This window comes from Zootoca vivipara, chromosome 16 (assembly GCF_965207765.1).
Source record: "Zootoca vivipara chromosome 16, rZooViv2.hap1.1, whole genome shotgun sequence".
NCBI classification, from domain to species: Eukaryota; Metazoa; Chordata; class Lepidosauria; order Squamata; family Lacertidae; genus Zootoca; species Zootoca vivipara.
The window spans coordinates 26,143,318-26,164,140 of record NC_142599.1 but is presented as its reverse complement, the minus strand read 5'-3'; the positions used below and the strand labels follow the sequence as shown (position 1 = coordinate 26,164,140).

At 45.2% G+C, this 20,823-nt stretch overlaps 1 protein-coding gene across 1 annotated transcript; it reads right to left on the bottom strand.

Annotated features, from left to right (window-relative positions):
* Nucleotides 1–8,882: 8,882 nt before the first annotated feature.
* On the bottom strand, nt 8,883–20,115 carry LOC118076429 (intelectin-like protein). Its single transcript, XM_035099187.3, has 8 exons — nt 19,970–20,115; nt 17,641–17,705; nt 15,475–15,639; nt 14,659–14,906; nt 12,691–12,849; nt 11,742–11,862; nt 10,445–10,548; nt 8,883–9,188 (listed from the first exon to the last, which is right to left on the bottom strand). Exons 2-8 carry the CDS (start codon nt 17,699–17,701, stop codon nt 9,036–9,038), a joined length of 1,011 nt encoding a protein of 336 aa, XP_034955078.1. The 5' UTR covers nt 17,702–17,705; nt 19,970–20,115; the 3' UTR covers nt 8,883–9,035.
* Nucleotides 20,116–20,823: the final 708 nt, after the last annotated feature.

Here is a 20,823-nt window from a genome sequence, read left to right as displayed (position 1 = left end):
CCACAAATGGGGACATTTCTCAACTTCCTTGTTGAAAGTGGAAAGTTTTCAGCAGGTACCAAAAACACAACAGAAGACAGCACCTGTCTAATATCCAAGGAGAGGAATTCCACAGGGTAGGTGCCACAACACTAAAGCCCCACTTTCTACATTGTACGGAATCCAGACAGTATTTGCAGAGGAGTGCAGTGATCAACTGGGTATTTAAGGGATGAGATGATCTCTAAAGTATCCTGGTCCCAAGCTGCATAGGGCTTTACTTACTGTATTTGCCAAAACCAGCACCTTGAACTTAGCCTTCAACTGCAGGGTAACATGTTGGCGATATTCTGCCCCAATGAATCATTGAGCTGCCACATTTTGCACCAGCTGCAGGTTCCACACCACCCTCAAGGGCAACCCCACAGAGTACATTGCAGTAATCCAGTTATTATTAAATGCAGTTATGAAAAAATTACATGTGGCTGTGGGAACACAGCTGTTATTTGCTGTTCATACTTGACAGATGTACGGGGCTGGAAAGGCAAATTTTATACTTGTCACAATGCAGAAGGTGAATATTCACTCCTTTCTAGAGCTTCTGGTACTTTCTGTTATTTCCCCCCTTCCACCCAATCTGGAATGCCAGAGAGAGAGATCCCAGCTGCTGAAGTGCATTCCTCTTGGAACTGTTTTTCCTTGTGTTTTTCCTCTGTTAACAAATACCCTTCTGGTCTGTTTACACAAAATATAAATATATAGCCATATAAGTTTTCCTTGACACAATATACTGCTCCTACTAAAGCCTGCTAAAGGGATCTTCTCTGCTTGAAGTCAAATTGTTCTCCAAAAATCTCCCACTCATTGTGGATAGGAGGGGGTAGGCAATTCAAAGGACTGAGAATATGATTTTTTTTTTCTATTTCAGGACTGGGTGCAATGAGGGAAAGTTCGTCTTTAATGGATTTGCAAACAATAAGGTCAAACTGGACATAATATTATAAACATCTTTTCATTTACTCTGCATGCTTTTTCAGAATCCAAATAGCAGCTGCAGGGGAGAAGGCTGGTAATTATTGAGATTGCAGCAGGCAGGGAAATGTAGCTTTCACCCCCTGCAATGGATGAAAATGGATGAAAATACTGGAATGTACCAAGCTGACCTGAATAAAGAACTGAAAGCAGGGGTTTCTCCTTGTTAGATTGTGGACACTTATAATATGCAATGCCTATTCAACATCTTCTTAAAGTTGTATACACATGTAATTAAATTTATATGCAAGATGGAATGTTTTGGTCCAGTTCCTATTATAAAAGATGTTCAGAAACTTATTTCCCACTCCACCTATCCTTCTTACTATCTAACTCTGCTTCACACACTCTCACCTATCTGAAGACAACAGGATGTTTGCCTATGGCACTGGCTGTCAGGGCACTGGCTGTTCCTATGGCACAGAATACCAGGGAACTTAGATGGCAAGATATGTTAGGAAAACTTAAACATTTTTTAAAAACTGAGATAGGCTGGAGGAAGTTAGGAGCCTATATTTTCAGTTAGGGTAGTGGAAATCTATATTATTTTTATCAATGCAATTAAACTGCTGTTTGCATCAATTATTTTGTGGATGGAATTTGCCCTTTGGTGGTTATTTATAACTAGCCAGCGTGACAAAATGGTTTGAATAAGGGGGAAAGCTATATTTTAAATTGTGCATTGCCTCTACCATATCCAAGTCTGTTCCAAACTGATGCTTGTGGACATTTACTGATATTGCTAGCTTAATGTTTTGGACATGGCAAGATTGCTTACTCAGATATTGTCAAGACAAAAGGATAAAAAAATCACAAGGCAATTAAGGCTGTCATGGTGCACCACAGGAGAGGGAGGAAGGCAGATCATCCCCTTCATGTGAACCAGATCCCTTCTGGATTCAAAGAAGAAAAACTTTCACAGAGTGGAGGAGCAGGGGACATTCTCCAGTGCTAGTCCTTATTTGATGCCTGTAGGAGGAGCAGTACTAACAGTGCTTGCTCCAGCGGTTTATAGTTGGCATCTCTAGCCTGGAAGAGGTGAGGACATGCAAACTGAGAATTCGCTAACGCCACATCGCATCTTGGATATTCTCTGTTAGGTAGCACTGTTAGGGTGGAGAGCCCTCTGCTGGTCTCATCCAGCATTGCCATCCCTCTGGAACCAGTTTTGGGAGTTCATGATATGTACGGTATTTGTATCCCTCTTTTCCAGTAGCATGCTAGAAGAAGCTAACAAAATACCATTGCTCAAAATCTTTGAAACAATTCAGTACTAATTAATAGCAAACATAAGGAACACCATGGTGACTTCAGGATTAGATTACTGCAACACACTCTATGTGAAGCTTCCCTTGCACCTGCGGTTAGTCCAGAATGCTGCAGCATGATTGCTAACAGGAGCGAGACTCTGTCAACATATAACACCTCTGCTCAGAGATCTGCACTGGTTGCTCATTTGCTTCTCAGGCCAAAGACAAGGTGTTACTATTACTATCAGTATATAAAGACCTGAACAATTTGGGACCAGTTTACTTCCAAGATCACCGTACACTACATGCCCAAATGACTGCTTCAGCCTGCAGAGCTAGCACTGTTACATGTGCCACATAATACTTGTTCTGCGCTTGTAAGAAATCAATCTTTTAGTATGGCAGCACCTACACTTTATAGCTCCCTGCCCATGAACATCAGGCTTCCATTGTACTCTTTTTGATGCTTGCTAAAGCCATTTATGTTCAGGCAAACCTATCCAGACACACAAAATCTGAGATTAAACACGACTTTTTAGCCTATTCTTGATTTTTATTATATTTTGGATGTTTTAAAGTACCTGATTTTTACCATTTTTATCAGTAATTCTGAGGCAGACCTTTCCAAGGCAGACCTTTTAACATCACAGTAATCCAAGTTTATGCACCAACTACCGGTGCTGAAGAAAGTGAAATTGACCAATTCTATGAAGACCTACAACACCTTCTAGAAATGACACCAAAGAAGGATGTTCTTCTCATTACAGGGGACTGGAATGCTAAAGTAGGGAATCAAGAGATAAAAGGAACAACTGGCAAGTTTGGCCTTGGAGTTCAAAATGAAGCAGGGCAAAGGCTAATAGAGTTCTGTCAAGAGAACAAGCTGGTCATCACAAACACTCTATTCCAACAACACAAGAGACGACTCTACACATGGATATCACCAAATGGACAGCATCGAAATCAGATTGATTATATTCTCTGCAGCCAAAGATGGAGAAGCTCTATACAGTCAGCAAAAACAAGACCTGGAGCTGACTGTAACTCAGATCATCAGCTTCTTATAGCAAAATTCCAGCTTAAACTGAAGAAAGTAGGAAAAACCACTGGGCCAGTAAGATACAATCTGAATCAAATCCCTTATGAATACACAGTGGAAGTGAGGAACAGGTTTAAGGATTTAGATTTGGTGGACAGAGTGCCTGAAGAACTATGGATGGAGGCTCGTAACATTATACAGGAGGCAGAAATGAAAACCATCCCAAGGAAAAGGAAATGCAAGAAAGCAAAATGGCTGTCCAACGAGGCCTTACAAATAGCGGAGGAGAGGAGGCAAGCAAAATGCAAGGGAGATAGGGAAAGATACAGGAAACTGAATGCAGATTTCCAAAAAACAGCAAGGAGAGACAAGAGGGTCTTCTTAAATGAGCAATGCAAAGAAATAGAGGAAAACAATAGAATGGGGAAAACCAGAGATCTGTTCAAGAAAATTGGAGATATGAAAGGAACATTTCGTACAAAGATTACCATAATCAAGGACAAAAGTGGTAAGGACCTAACAGAAGCAGAAGACATCAAGAAGAGGTGGCAAGAATACACAGAGGAATTATACCAGAAAGATATGGAGGTCTCGTACACCTCAGGTAGTGTGGTTGCTGACCTTGAGCCAGACATCTTGGAGAGTGAAGTCAAATGGGCCTTAGAAAGCATTGCTAATAACAAGGCCAGTGGAAGTGATGATATTCCAGCTGAACTGTTTAAAATTTTAAAAGATGATGCTGTTAAGGTGCTACACCCAATATGCCAGCAAGTTTGGAAAACTCAGCAATGGCCAGAGGATTGGAGAAGATCAGTCTACATCCCAATTCCAAAGAAGGGCAGTGCCAAAGAATGCTGCAACTACCGCACAATTGCGCTCATTTCACACGCTAGCAAGGTTATGCTTAAAATTCTACAAGGCAGGCTTAGGCAGTATGTGGACCGAGAACTCCCAGAAGTGCAAGCTGGATTTCGAAAGGGCAGAGGAACCAGAGACCAAATAGCAAACATGCGCTGGATTATGGAGAAAGCTAGAGAGTTCCAGAAAAACGTCTACTTCTGCTTCATTGACTATGCAAAAGCCTTTGACTGTGTCGACCACAGCAAACTATGGCAAGTTCTTAAAGAAATGGGAGTGCCTGATCACCTCATCTGTCTCCTGAGAAATCTCTATGTGGGACAAGAAGCTACAGTTAGAACTGGATATGGAACAACTGATTGGTTCAAAATTGGGAAAGGAGTACGACAAGGTTGTATATTGTCTCCCTGCTTATTTAACTTATATGCAGAATTCATCATGCGAAAGGCTGGACTAGATGAATCCCAAGCCGGAATTAAGATTGCCGGAAGAAATATCAACAACCTCAGATATGCAGATGACACAACCTTGATGGCAGAAAGCGAGGAGGAATTAAAGAACCTTTTAATGAGGGTGAAAGAGGAGAGCGCAAAATATGGTCTGAAGCTCAACATCAAAAAAACCAAGATCATGGCCACTGGTCCCATCACCTCCTGGCAAATAGAAGGGGAAGAAATGGAGGCAGTGAGAGATTTTACTTTCTTGGGCTCCTTGATCACTGCAGATGGTGACAGCAGTCACGAAATTAAAAGACGCCTGCTTCTTGGGAGAAAAGCAATGACAAACCTAGACAGCATCTTAAAAAGCAGAGACATCACCTTGCCGACAAAGGTCCGTATAGTTAAAGCTATGGTTTTCCCAGTAGTGATGTATGGAAGTGAGAGTTGGACCATAAAGAAGGCTGATCGCCGAAGAATTGATGCTTTTGAATTATGGTGCTGGAGGAGACTCTTGAGAGTCCCATGGACTGCAAGAAGATCAAACCTATCCATTCTGAAGGAAATCAGCCCTGAGTGCTCCCTGGAAGGACAGATTGTGAAGCTGAGGCTCCAATACTTTGGCCACCTCATGAGAAGAGAAGAATCCTTGGAAAAGACCCTGATGTTGGGAAAGATTGAGGGCACTAGGAGAAGGGGACGTCAGAGGACAAGATGGTTGGACAGTGTTCTCGAAGCTACGAACATGAGTTTGACCAAACTGCGGGAGGCAGTGCAAGACAGGAGTGCCTGGCGTGCTATGGTCCATGGGGTCACGAAGAGTCGGACACGACTAAACGACTAAACAACAAATCAGTAATTCTACTGTTGTATTTCTATTTTTATTGCGATCAAGCAGCATATAAAGTTTGTTTAAAAAATATATGCAGCATCGCATCCAGAACTATCATAGGCATTGGAGAGGCAGGAGGGTAATTCTATCAAGCTCCTTTCTATCAGAATCAATCCAGCTATCTTTCAGAAGAACCATGTGTCATTTCTGACCCCTCTAGCCCAATGTTATGTACTCTCCTGCAGTGGTGTAGCATGGTTTGAGGGCAGAGCAAGTGTTGTGCCCCCCAGTGGACTGGGCAGCTGGAGTGGAGGCATGCTTGCACTCTTGCACTCTGCTGAAATAGCAGGACTCCACCAAATCCTATGGCTTCTCTTCTGGTAGGTCTCAAATACAAGATTACACCTTCAGTGATGCAGCCAGTAATTACGTTTAGCATAATTACTTTTAGCATTATGTGCAGTGTTCAGAGTATGAGTGCTTCACAGGCTGGGCGCATGAAAAATACAGTGGTACCTCGGGTTAAGAACTTAATTCATTCCGGAGGTCCGTTCTTAACCTGAAACTGTTCTTAACCTGAGGTAGCACTTTAGCTAAAGGGGCTTCCCGCTGCTGCCACCACCGCACCGCCGCTGCCGTGCGAGTTCTGTTCTCATCCTGAAGCAAAGTTCTTAACCCAAGGTACTATTTCTGGGTTAGCGGAGTCTGTAACCTGAAGCGTCTGTAACCCGAGGTACCACTGTAAATTCAAAACACAGCTAAACGTTTCTTTTCCTCAATTCGGATCAAATATGGCTTGAGGAAACTGCCTCAAAATGCAGTATTTCATAAGAAAGACACAGATATATATGGATTGTGGCTGGTGTGTACACTGCTTCCCAGACCTGTGGTGGGAGTGCCCTGCATGCAGAGTCAACGGGAACATGTACACAGGCACGTAATTATCTTGAAATCTTTACAACAACCCTATAAGTTAGGTCACTCTTATTATCTCCATGTTGCAGAAGGGAGGAGGGGCTGTAGTGGAGATTGCAGTTTGCCTATGGCTACATAATGAGTTCATGACAGAAGTAAATGTTGAACCCCCAGGGTCTTCTTGAGTAGCTTCTTCTCCAGCAGCTAAATTCCATTTGGCATTCACTTGTATTGCTTACCATCCATTTCTGCCTGCATTTCAAAACTTTCTTTGCTGCTACAAACACTAGAAACTTATGCTTTCTTTTAAAATTTCAAACTTGAGATTCACAGAAAAAGGCAAATAATCTCATGGGTAGCCTACCAGTTTCTATTCAGTTGTTTTCACCTTTGTTTGATATGTCTGGTGATTTTTCTTTCTTTTATCTATCCCAGATCTTAGGAGTGGAGAATGTACTTGATGTGCATCTTCTTTTCCCCCTGGAAATAATTCTACGATTTAAACTTTCAACTCTGTATCCCAAACAAAAGGTGTTAAATTTATCATGGGCAGCCTAATATGTCCCAAAATTACAATACCCCAGATAGACTTCTGTGAGATAGAGGTCTCAGATGACCTGTTCTTTTGAGCATTCACTCATTTGTTTGCAGAGAGGTTAGACAATGTTGCTTAAAGCAAATGTTATCCCACACTTCCCAGTGCATTTTTCCATCACTTATTGCAAAATAATAACAACAAATATCTTCATGGTTTGTTGTGCAATACCTCAAAATTGTTGGTATTTTGCTTGTATTTTTCTTAAAAGGAAGATGGCTCCTTAGCTGGTAGGGTTCACATGGTGGACGTGTGGGAAAACAAAGAGTTTGGTAAGCCTTCCTCTCTCAGTGAGGAGCAGTGAGCTAGCTAAGCCTGGCAGGACATCATATTCTATGGTCTTAACCGCTTCATGCTTTAAATAAAGCATGTTGGTTATTTGGCAAAAGCACGAGAAATATTGCTTTTATTGATGGATCCTGCCCTCTAGAGGTCACTGGATTGCTTGCAGGGTGTTTACACACCTTCCCATTAATCAACACCCTACACTTTCCCATGCATATTGCCATCACTTCCAAACAGATTTGTTGTGCTGGGGCACCAGAGTGCATTCATCTGCCTTACATGCACAAATATAAAGCTTTGGTATGTGTGCACTTTAATTCCTCCCACAGAATATTGAATGACTGGAAGTTCCCTTAAGGACTTTTCTCTTTACCCAGGCATTTCCTGTTGATATGAAGGGGGTGGGTGCTGTTCTGCCTGCTGTAGCCATTGAAATTACATGGCTGTCTGAATGTTTTAAACTGCTATGCCTTAACTTAATGCTTTTTGTGTATACTGTGAACTAGTTCAATGCTCTTGAGCACATGCTGAGTGCCTTTCCCTTCCCAATGAATAATCAAATCACAACCAGCGTTAAACAACAAGGGCACAGGTTTTCACAGGGCAGAGTGTAATATCCAGGGTCTTTCATGTCTGGAATCAACCACTGTGGCTTAATTGCTTACATGCAAGGACAGTGGCTGAGCACAGCAGACAAACTCTCCCCCTCTTAATGCATTGATAGGACACAGGAACTGATTCCTACCCATCTTCTTCATATTTCACATCTGTTTTCTCTTTGCATTACAGAACATCTTCCTCCTACTCAGCGTGGGGGAGAAGAGCTTATTTGTCTTTCAAGTACTTAGTCATGTTTTGTCACAACCTAAATGCTAATTTGCTGATTCAATGCTTCATATAATAGTTGGTGTTTGTAACTGCCATAGAGCTGTGAACAGAGGAAACATGGCTGGGCACTCTTGGATCTGTGGTTCTGAGGGTAAACATGATCTGACTCAGAGCCATCTGCGAGTGTATCTGCCATGAGAGCTAGTGTGGCGTAATGTTGAGCCATGACCTGGGAGACCAGGGTCCAAATCCCCGCTCAGCCATGAAGCTCACTGGGTGCAGGACCTGAGTGCAACAGCAACTCTCCCCAATTGTAATTCCCAGGAACTGGTATAGTATTCAGAAACATTACTGCCTCCGACAGCGGAGGCAGAACATAGCCATTGTGGCTAGCAGTCATGGATAGTACATATAATGAAATAATAAGGCTTATAAATGACTATCATATCCGACTATCTTCCAATCGAACCAAATGCTGAAACTGCTTGAGAGGGGTTAAAACATTCACCCCACATTTGATAGGAGCAGTAAGAGATTATCCCACTGGGAATAACTTTGACCTCTGTGAATGAGGTCAAAATCAATATTCTTTCAAACACATTATGGGCTTCTATAGCAGAAGGAGATATGGTTAACTCAGCCTTCCTCACCTTATTTTTCTTATAAAAAATAGTTCTTTTAATTAAATTTTGAACGTACAGAAAAAAAAAGAAAAAAACCAGGTGATCATTTGGATCACCTGATATGCATCATACAACTAATTAGAAAAAAAACAGGTTAAGATTCACTCATTTTTTAATATTATTGTCACATCAAAAAATATAATTCAGATAGGGTTCAGATAGTGCGATTGCCCATCAAAAAATAAAGGGTTGTGAAAGCCAAATTATGTGAGACCTCTCTATTACATGCCTTGTTACTTGGGGGGGAAATCATGCCAAATTGCATACATATCATCATGTTGACTTTGACCTCCTTCCTCGCCTTAGTGATAGAAAAGGAGCATGCTAGATTCCAGTAGCTCTTTGGAGACACTATAGCCACTGTGTGTGCCATAGCCATTCCAATCAAAGGCAGTATAGTCGCCACACTGCCTCGGAGTTCCTTCAGGGAAATACCCTCCGCCACCAACGCAGCTCTGGAAGAAAAGAAAGAAGCATAAGCCAGAATTCTGATTGCACAATCTAAAAAAAATGAAGGGCAGGGTGGGCCTAATACATCTTGTTCTCTGAGGCAAACCAGAAAATAGTACTTCCTGGAAATTGTAGTTTGTTAAGGGTGATATACAGATGCATGCTAGTCCCGATTATAGAACACATTACAGTCCTTAGAAATCATTTGTTATGTGATTGTTCACATAACAAGTCAATGATTTCCTTTGATTCCTATGGGGAAATTTCTAATAAGTTCCTGACCACAAAATTTTGACCCCGACCCCCAGGGGAAAACCCCACAGAAAACCCAGGAAACCCCAGAAAAAAATGCTCTCTGATTTGCCTGATCTCCCCACTTCACTCCTTTCCTCGGCCAACCAGCAACAAGCAAACGGGGAAGTAAAAAAGGCTCTCTGTTTGGATATCTGAATCTGCAGTGTGTCTGGCAAGGTTTCGGTTCTAATTCCTTGTGTATGGATAGCTGAATTTTTGCATAGTGAACATTCGTAAAGCAGGACTACATGTGTATATTGTCAGGAGTTTCATTCTCTCTCGTGCTGCAGAATGTGTGTGACTACTAGATCGCATGCTCTGTGTGTTGACATTCCATACTTCGGAAGCGTGGGAACGGAAGGAACTGTACGCCACTTCCGTCTTCTTTGTTTTCCGTTCTGTGGTTGTGCTCTCTCGGAGGAGAGACATGCCACGATTGCTCTGTTCTTTATTTTGATCCTGTAAATAAATCACTAAACCCAGATGCTACATATCCTCAGTCTCAGCTTCTGCTAAGCTCTGCTGCTTGCTTGAATGTCCAGAGGGGTGAATGCTGTGCTATGCGTTTCGGTCCCCTCCTTTGTCTTCTCTGCAGCCCCCTCCAGCAATGAGCAGCGCCAGGAGTAGCATTGCCTGACTACAGGTGGGGACAATGCTGGGGGCCAAATATAGCAGGAGAGAGGGGGCGGTTGAGGCCACGCCTCATCATGGCAGCCTCTGTGGGAAGCTACAGACCAGAGGTGGCCCAGGTGGCCGCCAGGCCTAGAGCCCTGCCCAGGCAAGTAGTGGCGAGATCCACAAAGGCATGCAAAGGCCACCCTTAACTTTCCTTATTGGATCTGCTGCCCTCCACCCAACCATCCCCAGCCTGCTGCTTGAGGTGGCTGCCTCAGCAAGGTTAATAGTTGGGCCGGCCTGGGCGTTGGGACCGGGATATGCAACACTGGCAATTGAAGAAGCCACTCACGTATTCTGTATCGCATCCTGTGACTTTAACCCCAGCACACAGAGCCATGGCAGCTTTCTCGTTATTAAACACCCGGAACTGAATGAAGCCAGGTTCAATCTTTGCTGGAAAAAAACAAATTCGGGGGGGGGGCGCAATATTATGGCAGTTTGCAGCATATAGACTGCCCTCTGTAGCCCAAGAGCTTGGCAGCTGCTAACTGTTAATTTGAACACAGTACTCACAGCTCAGCTGAGGCAGCATACCAAGGTGCAGAAGGCCCCAGGTTCAGTGCTTGGCATCTCCAGTTTTTTAAAAAAGAAAGAGTATCAGCCCATACAGATACCTTCTGGACTGGTAGCTGTGTCTTACTTTAGCACTCGCAACAGTGGACCTGAGGGCAGCTAAATTTCAGGACGTTTTGGGGGGTGAAGAAGACACAATGGTCTGTCCCCAACACAGGGGAAGCAACAGCGCACTCAGGGGGATACCACAACACCTACCACTGAGTCAGTTGTCTTATTCTGGCTAATGAATCAAGAAACAACTCCTGAAAGTGGTGAAAATAATTGGGAGAGTCCCATCATTTTATATGCTGAACAGCTAAAATTCAAGTTCAAAACGAGGATGGGTGGGTTCACTCTTCTATTCAGAACAGGGTTGCCAAACCTCCAGGGCTGGCCTGAAATCTCCAGGTTCATCTGGCTGTCTCCAGGTGGTGCAGGGTGGGGCAAGGGCTATTGAAGCTCCAGGTGGGCATGAATGCCAATAATAATAATAATAATAATAATAATAATAATAATAATAATAAGTATGCAGCTTGCAAGCTTCAGCCTGGCAGAAGCCAGATGCAAATTATTGCATAGACTCTCAGTGGAGTGGGAATCTGCCTCCCTCTGCCCCCGCTTCCTCTCTTCCAATTAACCACCATCTCCAGGACTCAGTGTTGGGAGACAGCACAAAGAAAGAATCTCAAAAGCAGGCATAGGCAACCTTGACTCTCCAGATGTTTTGGAACTACAACTCCCATGATCCCTGACCACTGGCCATGTTAGCTAGGGATCATGGGAGTTGTAGTTCCAAAACACCTGGAGAGCCAAGGTTGCCTATGCCTGCTCTAAAGTCTACCCCGTGACATCACCGGAGCCCATTCCTAATTCTTGGGATTGGGCCCTGAAATCTCAGGGTCTGGGACGCTCCTGACCTTGCAACCCTACTTCAGAATCAAGTTTCAGGTCTTGGGCTGGATACTTAGCTTCCCCAGCAGAGCCATCCAGGCAGTGACACTGAGCACTAGTTTCATGGATCCAAAACTTACATCGAGCATTTGGGGAGTAGAAGAAAGACGTCTGCTGCACATTGCCAGTATCATAGATGACAGGAACAGCTGGGCCATTGTCATCTGGGCAGGTGCCAATCCCAAATGTCACTGGGTATTTCTGGAAGGAGAAGAAATGCCAAAAGAGCCCAGAAAGGCCTGTCTGAGAACATAAATATGCTGGCCTCTAAAAAGGTGACGCTGGACCAGTTGCTGCCCCTCAGCCTTACCTACCTCACAGGGTGGTTTGGGGGATTAAATTAGATGGGGAAGAACCATGTATGCTGCCCTGAACTCCTTGGAGGAAAAGGTGAGGTATAGATGGAACAAATTAATAATAATATATGTGAGAGGATGAAAACAAAAGGACTCGTCTTAAAGGGAGTCATGCTGGCCTTTAACTTGGTCCAAAATAGATATAACATGTGATTAGATATTCCAGTTAAAAATACAATGTCAATGCAATTGCAGGGGGTTGTCCAAAATGGCTGTGCTGCCAGGTGCAGATAGGAGTTGGAGCCCAAGGGCACCAGGTATTCCAAACTAGTCACAGCTAGGTAAAGGTAAAGGGGCCCCTGACCATCAGGTCCAGTCGTGTCCGACTCTGGGGTTGCGGCGCTCATCTCGCTCTATAGGCCGAGGGAGCCGGCGTTTGTCCACAGACAGCTTCCGGGTCATGTGGCCAGCATGACAGCTGCTTCTGGCGAACCAGAGCAGCACACGGAAACACCGTTTACCTTCCCGCCGGAGCGGTCCCTATTTATCTACTTGCACTTGATGTGCTTTCGAACTGCTAGGTGGGCAGGAACTGGGACCGAGCAACGGGAGCTCGCCCCGTTGCAGGGATTCGAACCGCCGACCTTCTGATCAGCAAGCCCTATACTCTGTGGTTTAACCCACATCACCACATCAAAGCCTAAATATTGAGTCACTAGGCAGCCATGCTTACCTGGTAGAGCCTGAGAAGGTTGCCTCCTTCTTCAGCCAAGAATCCAGTTTCAGTGTGGTACCTCAAGATGGCGGCACCCATCCATTCCTTCATGGGGGTGTTGTTTGGGACATGCCAGATTGCCAAATCCCGAGCTTCAAGGTCATAGTAGCCAGGGTTCTGAAAAGCAAAAAAAGTCTGAGAGGAAAATCTCATATGCTGGGGGTAAGAACCTTTGTGCCCGGGGGCCAAATGTGGCCGCCCTCCAGGTATCTCTATCTGGCCCTCAGGCTTTCACCAAGCCACACTCTTAATGGGACTTGCTTTGCAGCATCCTTGACAACTTTTGCTTTCATTTTTGTATTAATTTCCCCATAATGACCGCTCCCCACCTCAAATGGGGAGTCGCGCAGCCACCTGATCCTACACGATCCCCGGCAGCTCAGCCTGGCTTCGCCTCCCCAAGCTGGATACCTGGAGGTTCCCGCCTAATCTCGGACAGTTAGCCAATCCCAGCTGGGGAGGTGTTGCCAGGAGAGTTGACCAGGTAGGGCTAGGACCGCCCTGCACACACTATAGAGGGTGGAAGTTACCTGGGAGTCCTCAGTCAGCTCCAAAGCTTCTCCCACCCTGCCCTTCCTCAGTTTACACCTTCCTTTTGCAGGTTAACCTCTTCTTTACAGGTATGTGGGCGCTGCTGCGGTCTTTGATGGTTGCTGTTGAAGAACCGGGAAGGGGTTTCCCTGCATTTATCAGGTTTTGCCTTCCCCGTAGCAAAAATGTCACAACTTTTGTGGTTTCAGGCCTTGGGCGGAATCCTTTAGTCTATCTTCCCTAAATGGAGGGGGGCATGAAGCGGTGACCCATGCCCCCCCCTGCAGCGGCAATCCCAGGGTTCCCTGTTAAAGTGGTTGTGTGAAAGGGAGTCACTGGCCATACACCATTTGGTTGTCAGTGATCTCCCCTGCGTTGTGGCGAATTGTTGGGGGGGGGGCTCTCTGCTTGAACAGATGTTCTCCTGAGCCAGCCCAATCCCCACACAGTTTGGATAACCCTGATGTTCCCCAGATCCCCGGTTGGGGACTGGGAGGGATAAACATCCCCATGCCTAAGCCAAGCTCTCCCTACACCTGAAAGTTTAATAAAGTTTTGGCCAACTTTAATCCCATAACACGTTGTCATGAGTCATGAGTCATTATTCCTCCCGGGGGGCGGGGGGGGGTCTCCACCTGGTCATGCAAAATACACATTGTGTCTGCATTTTTGTTCGGATAAAAACCGACAAACTGATTGACAGCTGTCTTCTAATCTACATGTAAGCCCAGTCCCAGTTCACTTCAAAATGCAGACCCGAACATATTTCTTCTCCGTTCCCAGTTTAAACTAACCACAGTTTGTCCCACCTTGGGGGATGAAACGACAAAATGGCTAGCTGAAAAACGGAAGCAAATGGTTCCAACCGCATCGTGGGAAAGGCGAAATCAAGGAAGAGTGCATAAGCCCAAGACTTACAGTATACTCGTTTGGTACTAAACCCTGGTGGCGCTGTGGGTTAAACCACAGAGTCTAGGGCTTGCTGATCAGAAGGCTGGCTGATCAGAAGGTCGTCGGTTCGAATCCCTGCGACGGGGTGAGCTCCCGTTGCTCGGTCCCAGCTCCTGCCCACCTAGCAGTTCGAAAGCACATCAAAGTGCAAGTAGATAAATAGGAACCGCTCCGGCGGGAAGGTAAACGGCATTTCCGTGTGCTGCTCTGGTTCGCCAGAAGCAGCTTTGTCATGCTGGCCACATGACCCGGAAGCTGTCTGCGGACAAACGCAGGCTCCCTCGGCCTATAGAGCGAGATGAGCGCCGCAACCCTAGAGTCGGACACGACTGGACCTGATGGTCAGGGGCCCCTTTACCTTTACCTTTATTCAAACACAATCTATGTTGCCAACGCTTCCTAATCAAGAAAACCCACCATGTGCATACGGAAAGCAAAGCTGACCTTGTAATCATCGCTTGTGCAGCCCTTGGCTGACCCGAAGGTGGCGTTGTTGGACCAGTTGCCTTCTCCATTAGGGTAGTTGCTGTGACTGCCCTGCTGGCTAGACCAGCGGTCTCCCTGGGTGCATTTCCCAAAAATGTTATTCTCGTGGATACTGGCCACCAGTGTCCAACCGCCTCCATTTGTGGTCATGTCGCAGAAGGTTTGGTAAACCTCGCCATCTTCTGTGGCCAAGTCATACAACCCATCTGCAAGAGGAAACCAGGATATCAGGAGAGCCCTGCCTCATCGCGGTCCATCCAGTGCAGAATCCTGTTCTCACAGAGGCCAAACAGATGCCTATGGGAAGCCAGCAAGCAGGATCCGAGCACAAGATCCCTCTCTCCTGTAGTCTCCAAGAACTGGTATTCTTCTGCCTCTAACAGTGGAGGCAGAGCGCAGCCATTATGGATGGCAGCCATCAACAGCCCTCTCATTCACAAATAAGATACAATATTATAATAAGATTACCATAGGCAGCAGCAGCAGCGATTAGAGATGGATATTTCCTACACAATAATCAAGTTTTTACTCTGCTAACTATGCATTGGAAATTACTCTGGATCAATACTGTACTGAGTAGAATTTCAATGACGAGAACCATCCCCGCATAGTTTGGAATCACTTTGATTTCTGTTCACAGCAGCCAGCTCAAGGCCCCGCCATAGTGGTCACATGGGCAGAGACATACAGAATTTACTTGTGGCCGTTGCATTCAGACCATCGTGCCCCCTGAAAGTTCTGGACCGAACATGCCCCTTTCCCAGATTCACCCACCTGTGGCTCCTTCCAGTGCTGTTTTGATTTCCATGCAGCTTCGGGGCAGAGACTGAAGGAGGTTCGGGGGCAGACCTTGATGGTTCTGGAGACAGGTCGCATCTTCCCACTTGACCATCAGCTTGAGGATGTCTCGCTTCAAGGAAGTGACACAGCCATTGCTCTCTGCACAGAATAGATTTGTCAGAGCCCTGGTCTTCTACTAGTGGGTCGGAAACCCGCAAGTGAGGGGTGCCAATGGTGTAGCGGTTAGAGCTTTGGACTACTAGGACAGGGGTCGGCAACCTTTTTCAGCCGTGGGCCGGTCCACCGTCCCTCAGACCATGTGGTGGGCCGGACTATATTTTGAAAAAAAACATGAATGAATTCCTATGCCCCACAAATAACTCAGATATGCATTTTAAATAAAAGCACACATTCTACTCATGTTAAAACACCAGGCAGGCCCCACAAATGACCCAAAGATGCATTTTAAATAAAAGGACACATTCTACTCGTGTAAAAACACGTTGATTCCCGGACCGTCCGCGGGCTAGATTTAGAAGGTGATTGGGCCACATCCGGCCCACGGGCCTTAGGTTGCCTACCCCTGTACTAGGACCTGGGAGAGACCAGGGTTCAAATCCCCGCTTGGCCATCATAACGCTTGTTGGGCGTGACTGCCTCTCTGCCTCACGGGGTTGTTGTGGGGATTAAATGAGGAAGGGTAGAACCATGCTTGCCTCCTTAAGACTCCTTGGAGAAGAAGGTGGGGTGCAGATGCAATAAAATAAAATAAGAAGGGTCACATGAAGTGGAACCAGAATACTCGCTTTTTAAACAAAGCAGAAAGTGCGGGGGGCGGCGGAATATGGTTACTTCTACACTTTTATGCAAATTCTACATAGTTCTTTCTGGAGAAGAAGGATCTTGACACAGTTCTCCTTGCACTAGGACAGTCCAGGCTAGACTGCTGTAATGCACTTAGCATGGGGCTGCCTTTGAAGATGGTTCAGAAACTTGAACTGGGGCAAAAATGTGATTTCCCAGCTGCTGGTTGGAGCTGGATGATCAGAACACATGGTTTTATTTAATGACTAAATGCCTATCCTGCTTTTTCTCCCAAAGGGCAGCAAACACCAAAGTGGGTTTTTTTTAAAAAAAAAACACAACACAAATTAAATGAAAAGAAAAACATTTTGAAACTATTCAAAAGAACACAGTGCAGGGTAATGTCAAATCAATATGCAACAAGCTTTCCGCTTTCAGAATAAAACCATTTTCTCAATAAGTGCATTCTGGCAGCAAAAAAATAAGCAACAGATAGATGCTGTGTGGATTATGTTGAAAAAGCAAGTACTCTGGGTCTCCACTGAGCATAGAATGAAAGGTCTTGTATATGCAACCAGAACCTGTGAATTTTCTTTCTTTCTAAATGTCCCTTTCAACTGCCACACAAGCCTCCTGGTTAAAGCAGCCATATTTATATATTATATATTATTATATATTATAATTACCCAAAGCTCCTTTGTTTTGTCAGGATTCAATTTCCATTTATTTTATTGTTTTTTTAATTAATTTCATCAAATTTATACAGTGTTTTTTTCTGGGGGCACGCAGGGGTGCGCATACCCCTAAACATTTTGTGAATCTTTGTGCTTTTGTCCATTCACTGTATTTTTCCTGATTTGAACTATAAAATGGTGATTTTCTTGAGTCAAAATGAGAGTACCCCTAAACATTTTTTTAATTAAAAAAAAGCACTGCATTTATACAAATTTATACACTGCTTGATTGTAAAAAACCAAACAAACCCTCGGTGGTTTACAAAAAAAAACCCAATAAAATTATCAATAAGAAAAACTAACAATTCAATACTTTCGAAAAGTTAAAATAACAATAGGCCAACAACAGATTAAAACTCCCATCAACTTTCTAAACATCTGGGTAGCCTCTAAACAAAAATGTTTTTAGCAGATACCAAAAGGAATATAGTGAAGGCACTTGCCTGATGTCAATAGGCAGGGAGTTCCGAAGTGTAGGGGCTGCCACAATAAATACTAATAGTAACAATTTGAACCTGGCCTGATTTTTTGAAGCTCATTTGCCTATTACTGGATAGAAAGGAGAACAGGATTTCTGTTCTTTTAAATGGCTGTTATTTCACCAAGGGACCCACACGCTTACCACATCGTTGGCCTTCTGGAAACACAAGTGCACACAGCAGAATAATCACAAGTTGCTTCATCTTCCTAAAGTGAAAGGCCAAAGGTCATTATTTCAGAATCACTCCACTCCAGAACTCATCATGCATTCAAAGAGAGGGAGAGAGAGAGAGAGATTTGGAAGGAAGCAGAGCTAAATTGCAATTGAGTGAAGGCTGGATATTTGGCAAATCGGAGGGAAACCAACATGCATTCACTTTTTAGCCCAAGGAGGGCCACATTCCCCCATGGGAAAACATTGGGAGGCCACATGCCAGTGGAGTGCAGGGCCAGAGGCAATAGACAGAAGGGCAGCCTCTTTTTCCTCTGCACCAATTCCTCCTTTGTTTCTTTTAGTAAGTACTGTACAGTAAAGGTAAAAAGGGACCCCTGACCATTAGGTCCAGTCGTGACCGTCTCTGGGGTTGCGGCGCTCATCTCGCATTATTGGCCGAGGGAGCCGGCGTACAGCTTCCAGGTCATGTGGCCTGCATGACTAAGCCGCTTCTGGCAAACCAGAGCAGCACACGGAAACGCCATTTACCTTCCCGCTGTAGCGGTACCTATATATCTACTTGCACTTTGACGTGCTTTCGAACTGCTAGGTTGGCAGGAGCTGGGACCGAGCAACTGGCGCTCACCCCGTCGCGGGGATTCGAACCGCCGACCTTCTGATCGGCAAGCTCTAGGCTCTGTGGTTTAACCCACAGCACCACCTGCGTCCCAAGTAAGTACAGTACTTGCTGGTAAAGTAGATCACTTCCAATCAAGCTTTACTTCCTTCCTGCTTCTCCAAGTTTACTCAGCAGCTGAATGGGCAAGTATGGGCTACGGTTAACTTGGCCCCAGGCAAAGCCTGTACTTCAAACTGCTTTCTTTTTTTTACACGCATAATAAACGTTCAGTTTTCTTTAGGACTCCACTACATTCGTAAAGATAAAGCACTTTATATGCACTTTCACCAACGAGATTCCAATTTACAACGTGTTTAACTGAATCGCTTCTTTGATGTGTCTAGAAAATCCACCTGAGAGGGGCCAGAACTGAGTTCTGGCAAATTCCAGCTCAAAAAAGAGAAGAAAAGAAAAAAGCCCTGACTAAATGAAAACCAGCAAGGAACTTTCCCAGCTTAGAGAGGCTGCCTCCCTCCGCCATTCCCAACCTCTCGCTTCCTTCTTGTGAGTAAACCAGGGCTCGTGGCTTTTCCCATGGGTGGAAATGCAGACCATTGAGGGGGGTCAAGGGAAGCCACCTTCAGGCTGTTTGCGCTGAACACACACACACACACACACACACACACACACACACATTCAGTGTGGCTAATAGGCTGTGGTTGTTTCGCCTGGCCCTCCATGAAGAATTGAGCAACCCCTCACACTCTAGGCAAACTCTTTCTCTGCTTGAAAGGTGGGCGTCCATTTAATAATAATAATAATAATAATAATAATAATAATAATAAGATTATTATTATTATTATTTATACCCCGCCCATCTGGCCAGGTTCCCCCAGCCACTCTGGGCGGCTTCCAATAAAATATTAAAATACAGAAATCCATCAAACATTAAAAGCTTCCCTAAACAAGGCTGCCTTGAGATGCCTTCTAAAGGTCTGGTAATTGTTGTTCTCTTTGACCTCTGGTGGGAGGGCATTCCACAGGGTGGGTGCCACTATCGAGAAGGCCCTCTGCCTGGTTCCCTGTAACTTAGCTTCTTGTAGCGAGGGAACCGCCAGAAGGCCCTCGGCGCTGGACCTCAGTGTCCGGGCAGAACGATGGGGGTGGAGACGCTCCTTCAGGTATACTGGACCGAGGCCGTTTAGGGCTTTAAAGGTCAGCACCAACACTTTGAATTGTGCTCGGAAACGTACTGGGAGCCAATGTAGGTCTTTCAGGACCGGTGTTATGTGGTCTCAGCGGCCGCTCCCAGTCACCAGTCTAGCTGCCGCATTCTGGGTTAGTTGTAGTTTCCGGGTCACCTTCAAAGGTAGCCCCACGTAGAGCGCATTGCAGTAGTCCAAGCGAGAGGTAACTAGAGCATGCACCTCTCTGGCGAGACAGTCTGCAGCAGGCATCCCCAAACTTCGGCCCTCCAGATGTTTTGGACTACAATTCCCATCATCCCTGACCACTGGTCCTCTTAGCTAGGGATCATGAGAGTTGTAGGCCAAAACATCTGGAGGGCCGCAGTTTGGGGATGCCTGGTCTGCAGGCAGGTAGGGTCTCAGCCTGCGTACCAGATGGAGGTGAAGCCAAAAAAACCTCTGCCTTATTTTACGAGGCATAAATGGTAGGGGGGGGGGCTTTTCAGCTCACCTGACTTCAAGATCACAGCTTCCTCCGGGTATTTTTTTGCAGGACACTGCAGAGGCAGCAGCTTGGACAGGAAGAAAGACCCGGCCCTCTGACCGGACGGGTTCAGTCCTCTTCTCGTCTTCACTAACAATGAAACGGACCTTGGTGAGCAAACCAGGGCAGGCAGCTCACAGTTGCCAGAGACCAGAGGTCTGTTGACTTAAGGACACACAGTGGGCAGGAGGGCACTGAAAAGATTGTAGAGAGATTAATTCGCTTACAGGGCAAGGCCATGCATGTCCACTGAGCTCCATGGAATTCATTCCCAGGCAAGGATCACACCTTTATTATTCAAAGGACTCACACAAGCACACACACAAACGCGCGCACACACACAGAGTACTGTGTGGGATCCTGCAATTTAGATTAAAAGTCTCTGTTTACACAATAGTTTGTACTGGGAGGGCTACATGCATTCAGTTCACAAGTACCAGCTAAGCACAGAATTCAGTTTAGCCATCGCACCAAGCCACCATTGCACTAACCATCATTTAAAATCACAAACCATTGGGTGAGCTGCTAAATGCTCAACAGGCAAATCAGGGTTTAGAATGGCATATATTCGTTTTCTGTCCCCGTAAGTTTGTTAAGTCCACATGTTTCACTTGCCTCCATGGTAGCCATAATACTACGGGAATTGTTTTGGTTTAAACCAAAGAAAAACGTACATGATTCCACCTTGCGTCAACAAAGGCTGCACTTAAAAGTTTGGAGTAATTGCTCCCCTAAACTGGCTCCAAGGTTATCCCCTCTAACTTGTTATAACTGATGAAATTATGGGAATTTTTTTTAAAAAAATAGGAGGCTTGACAGCC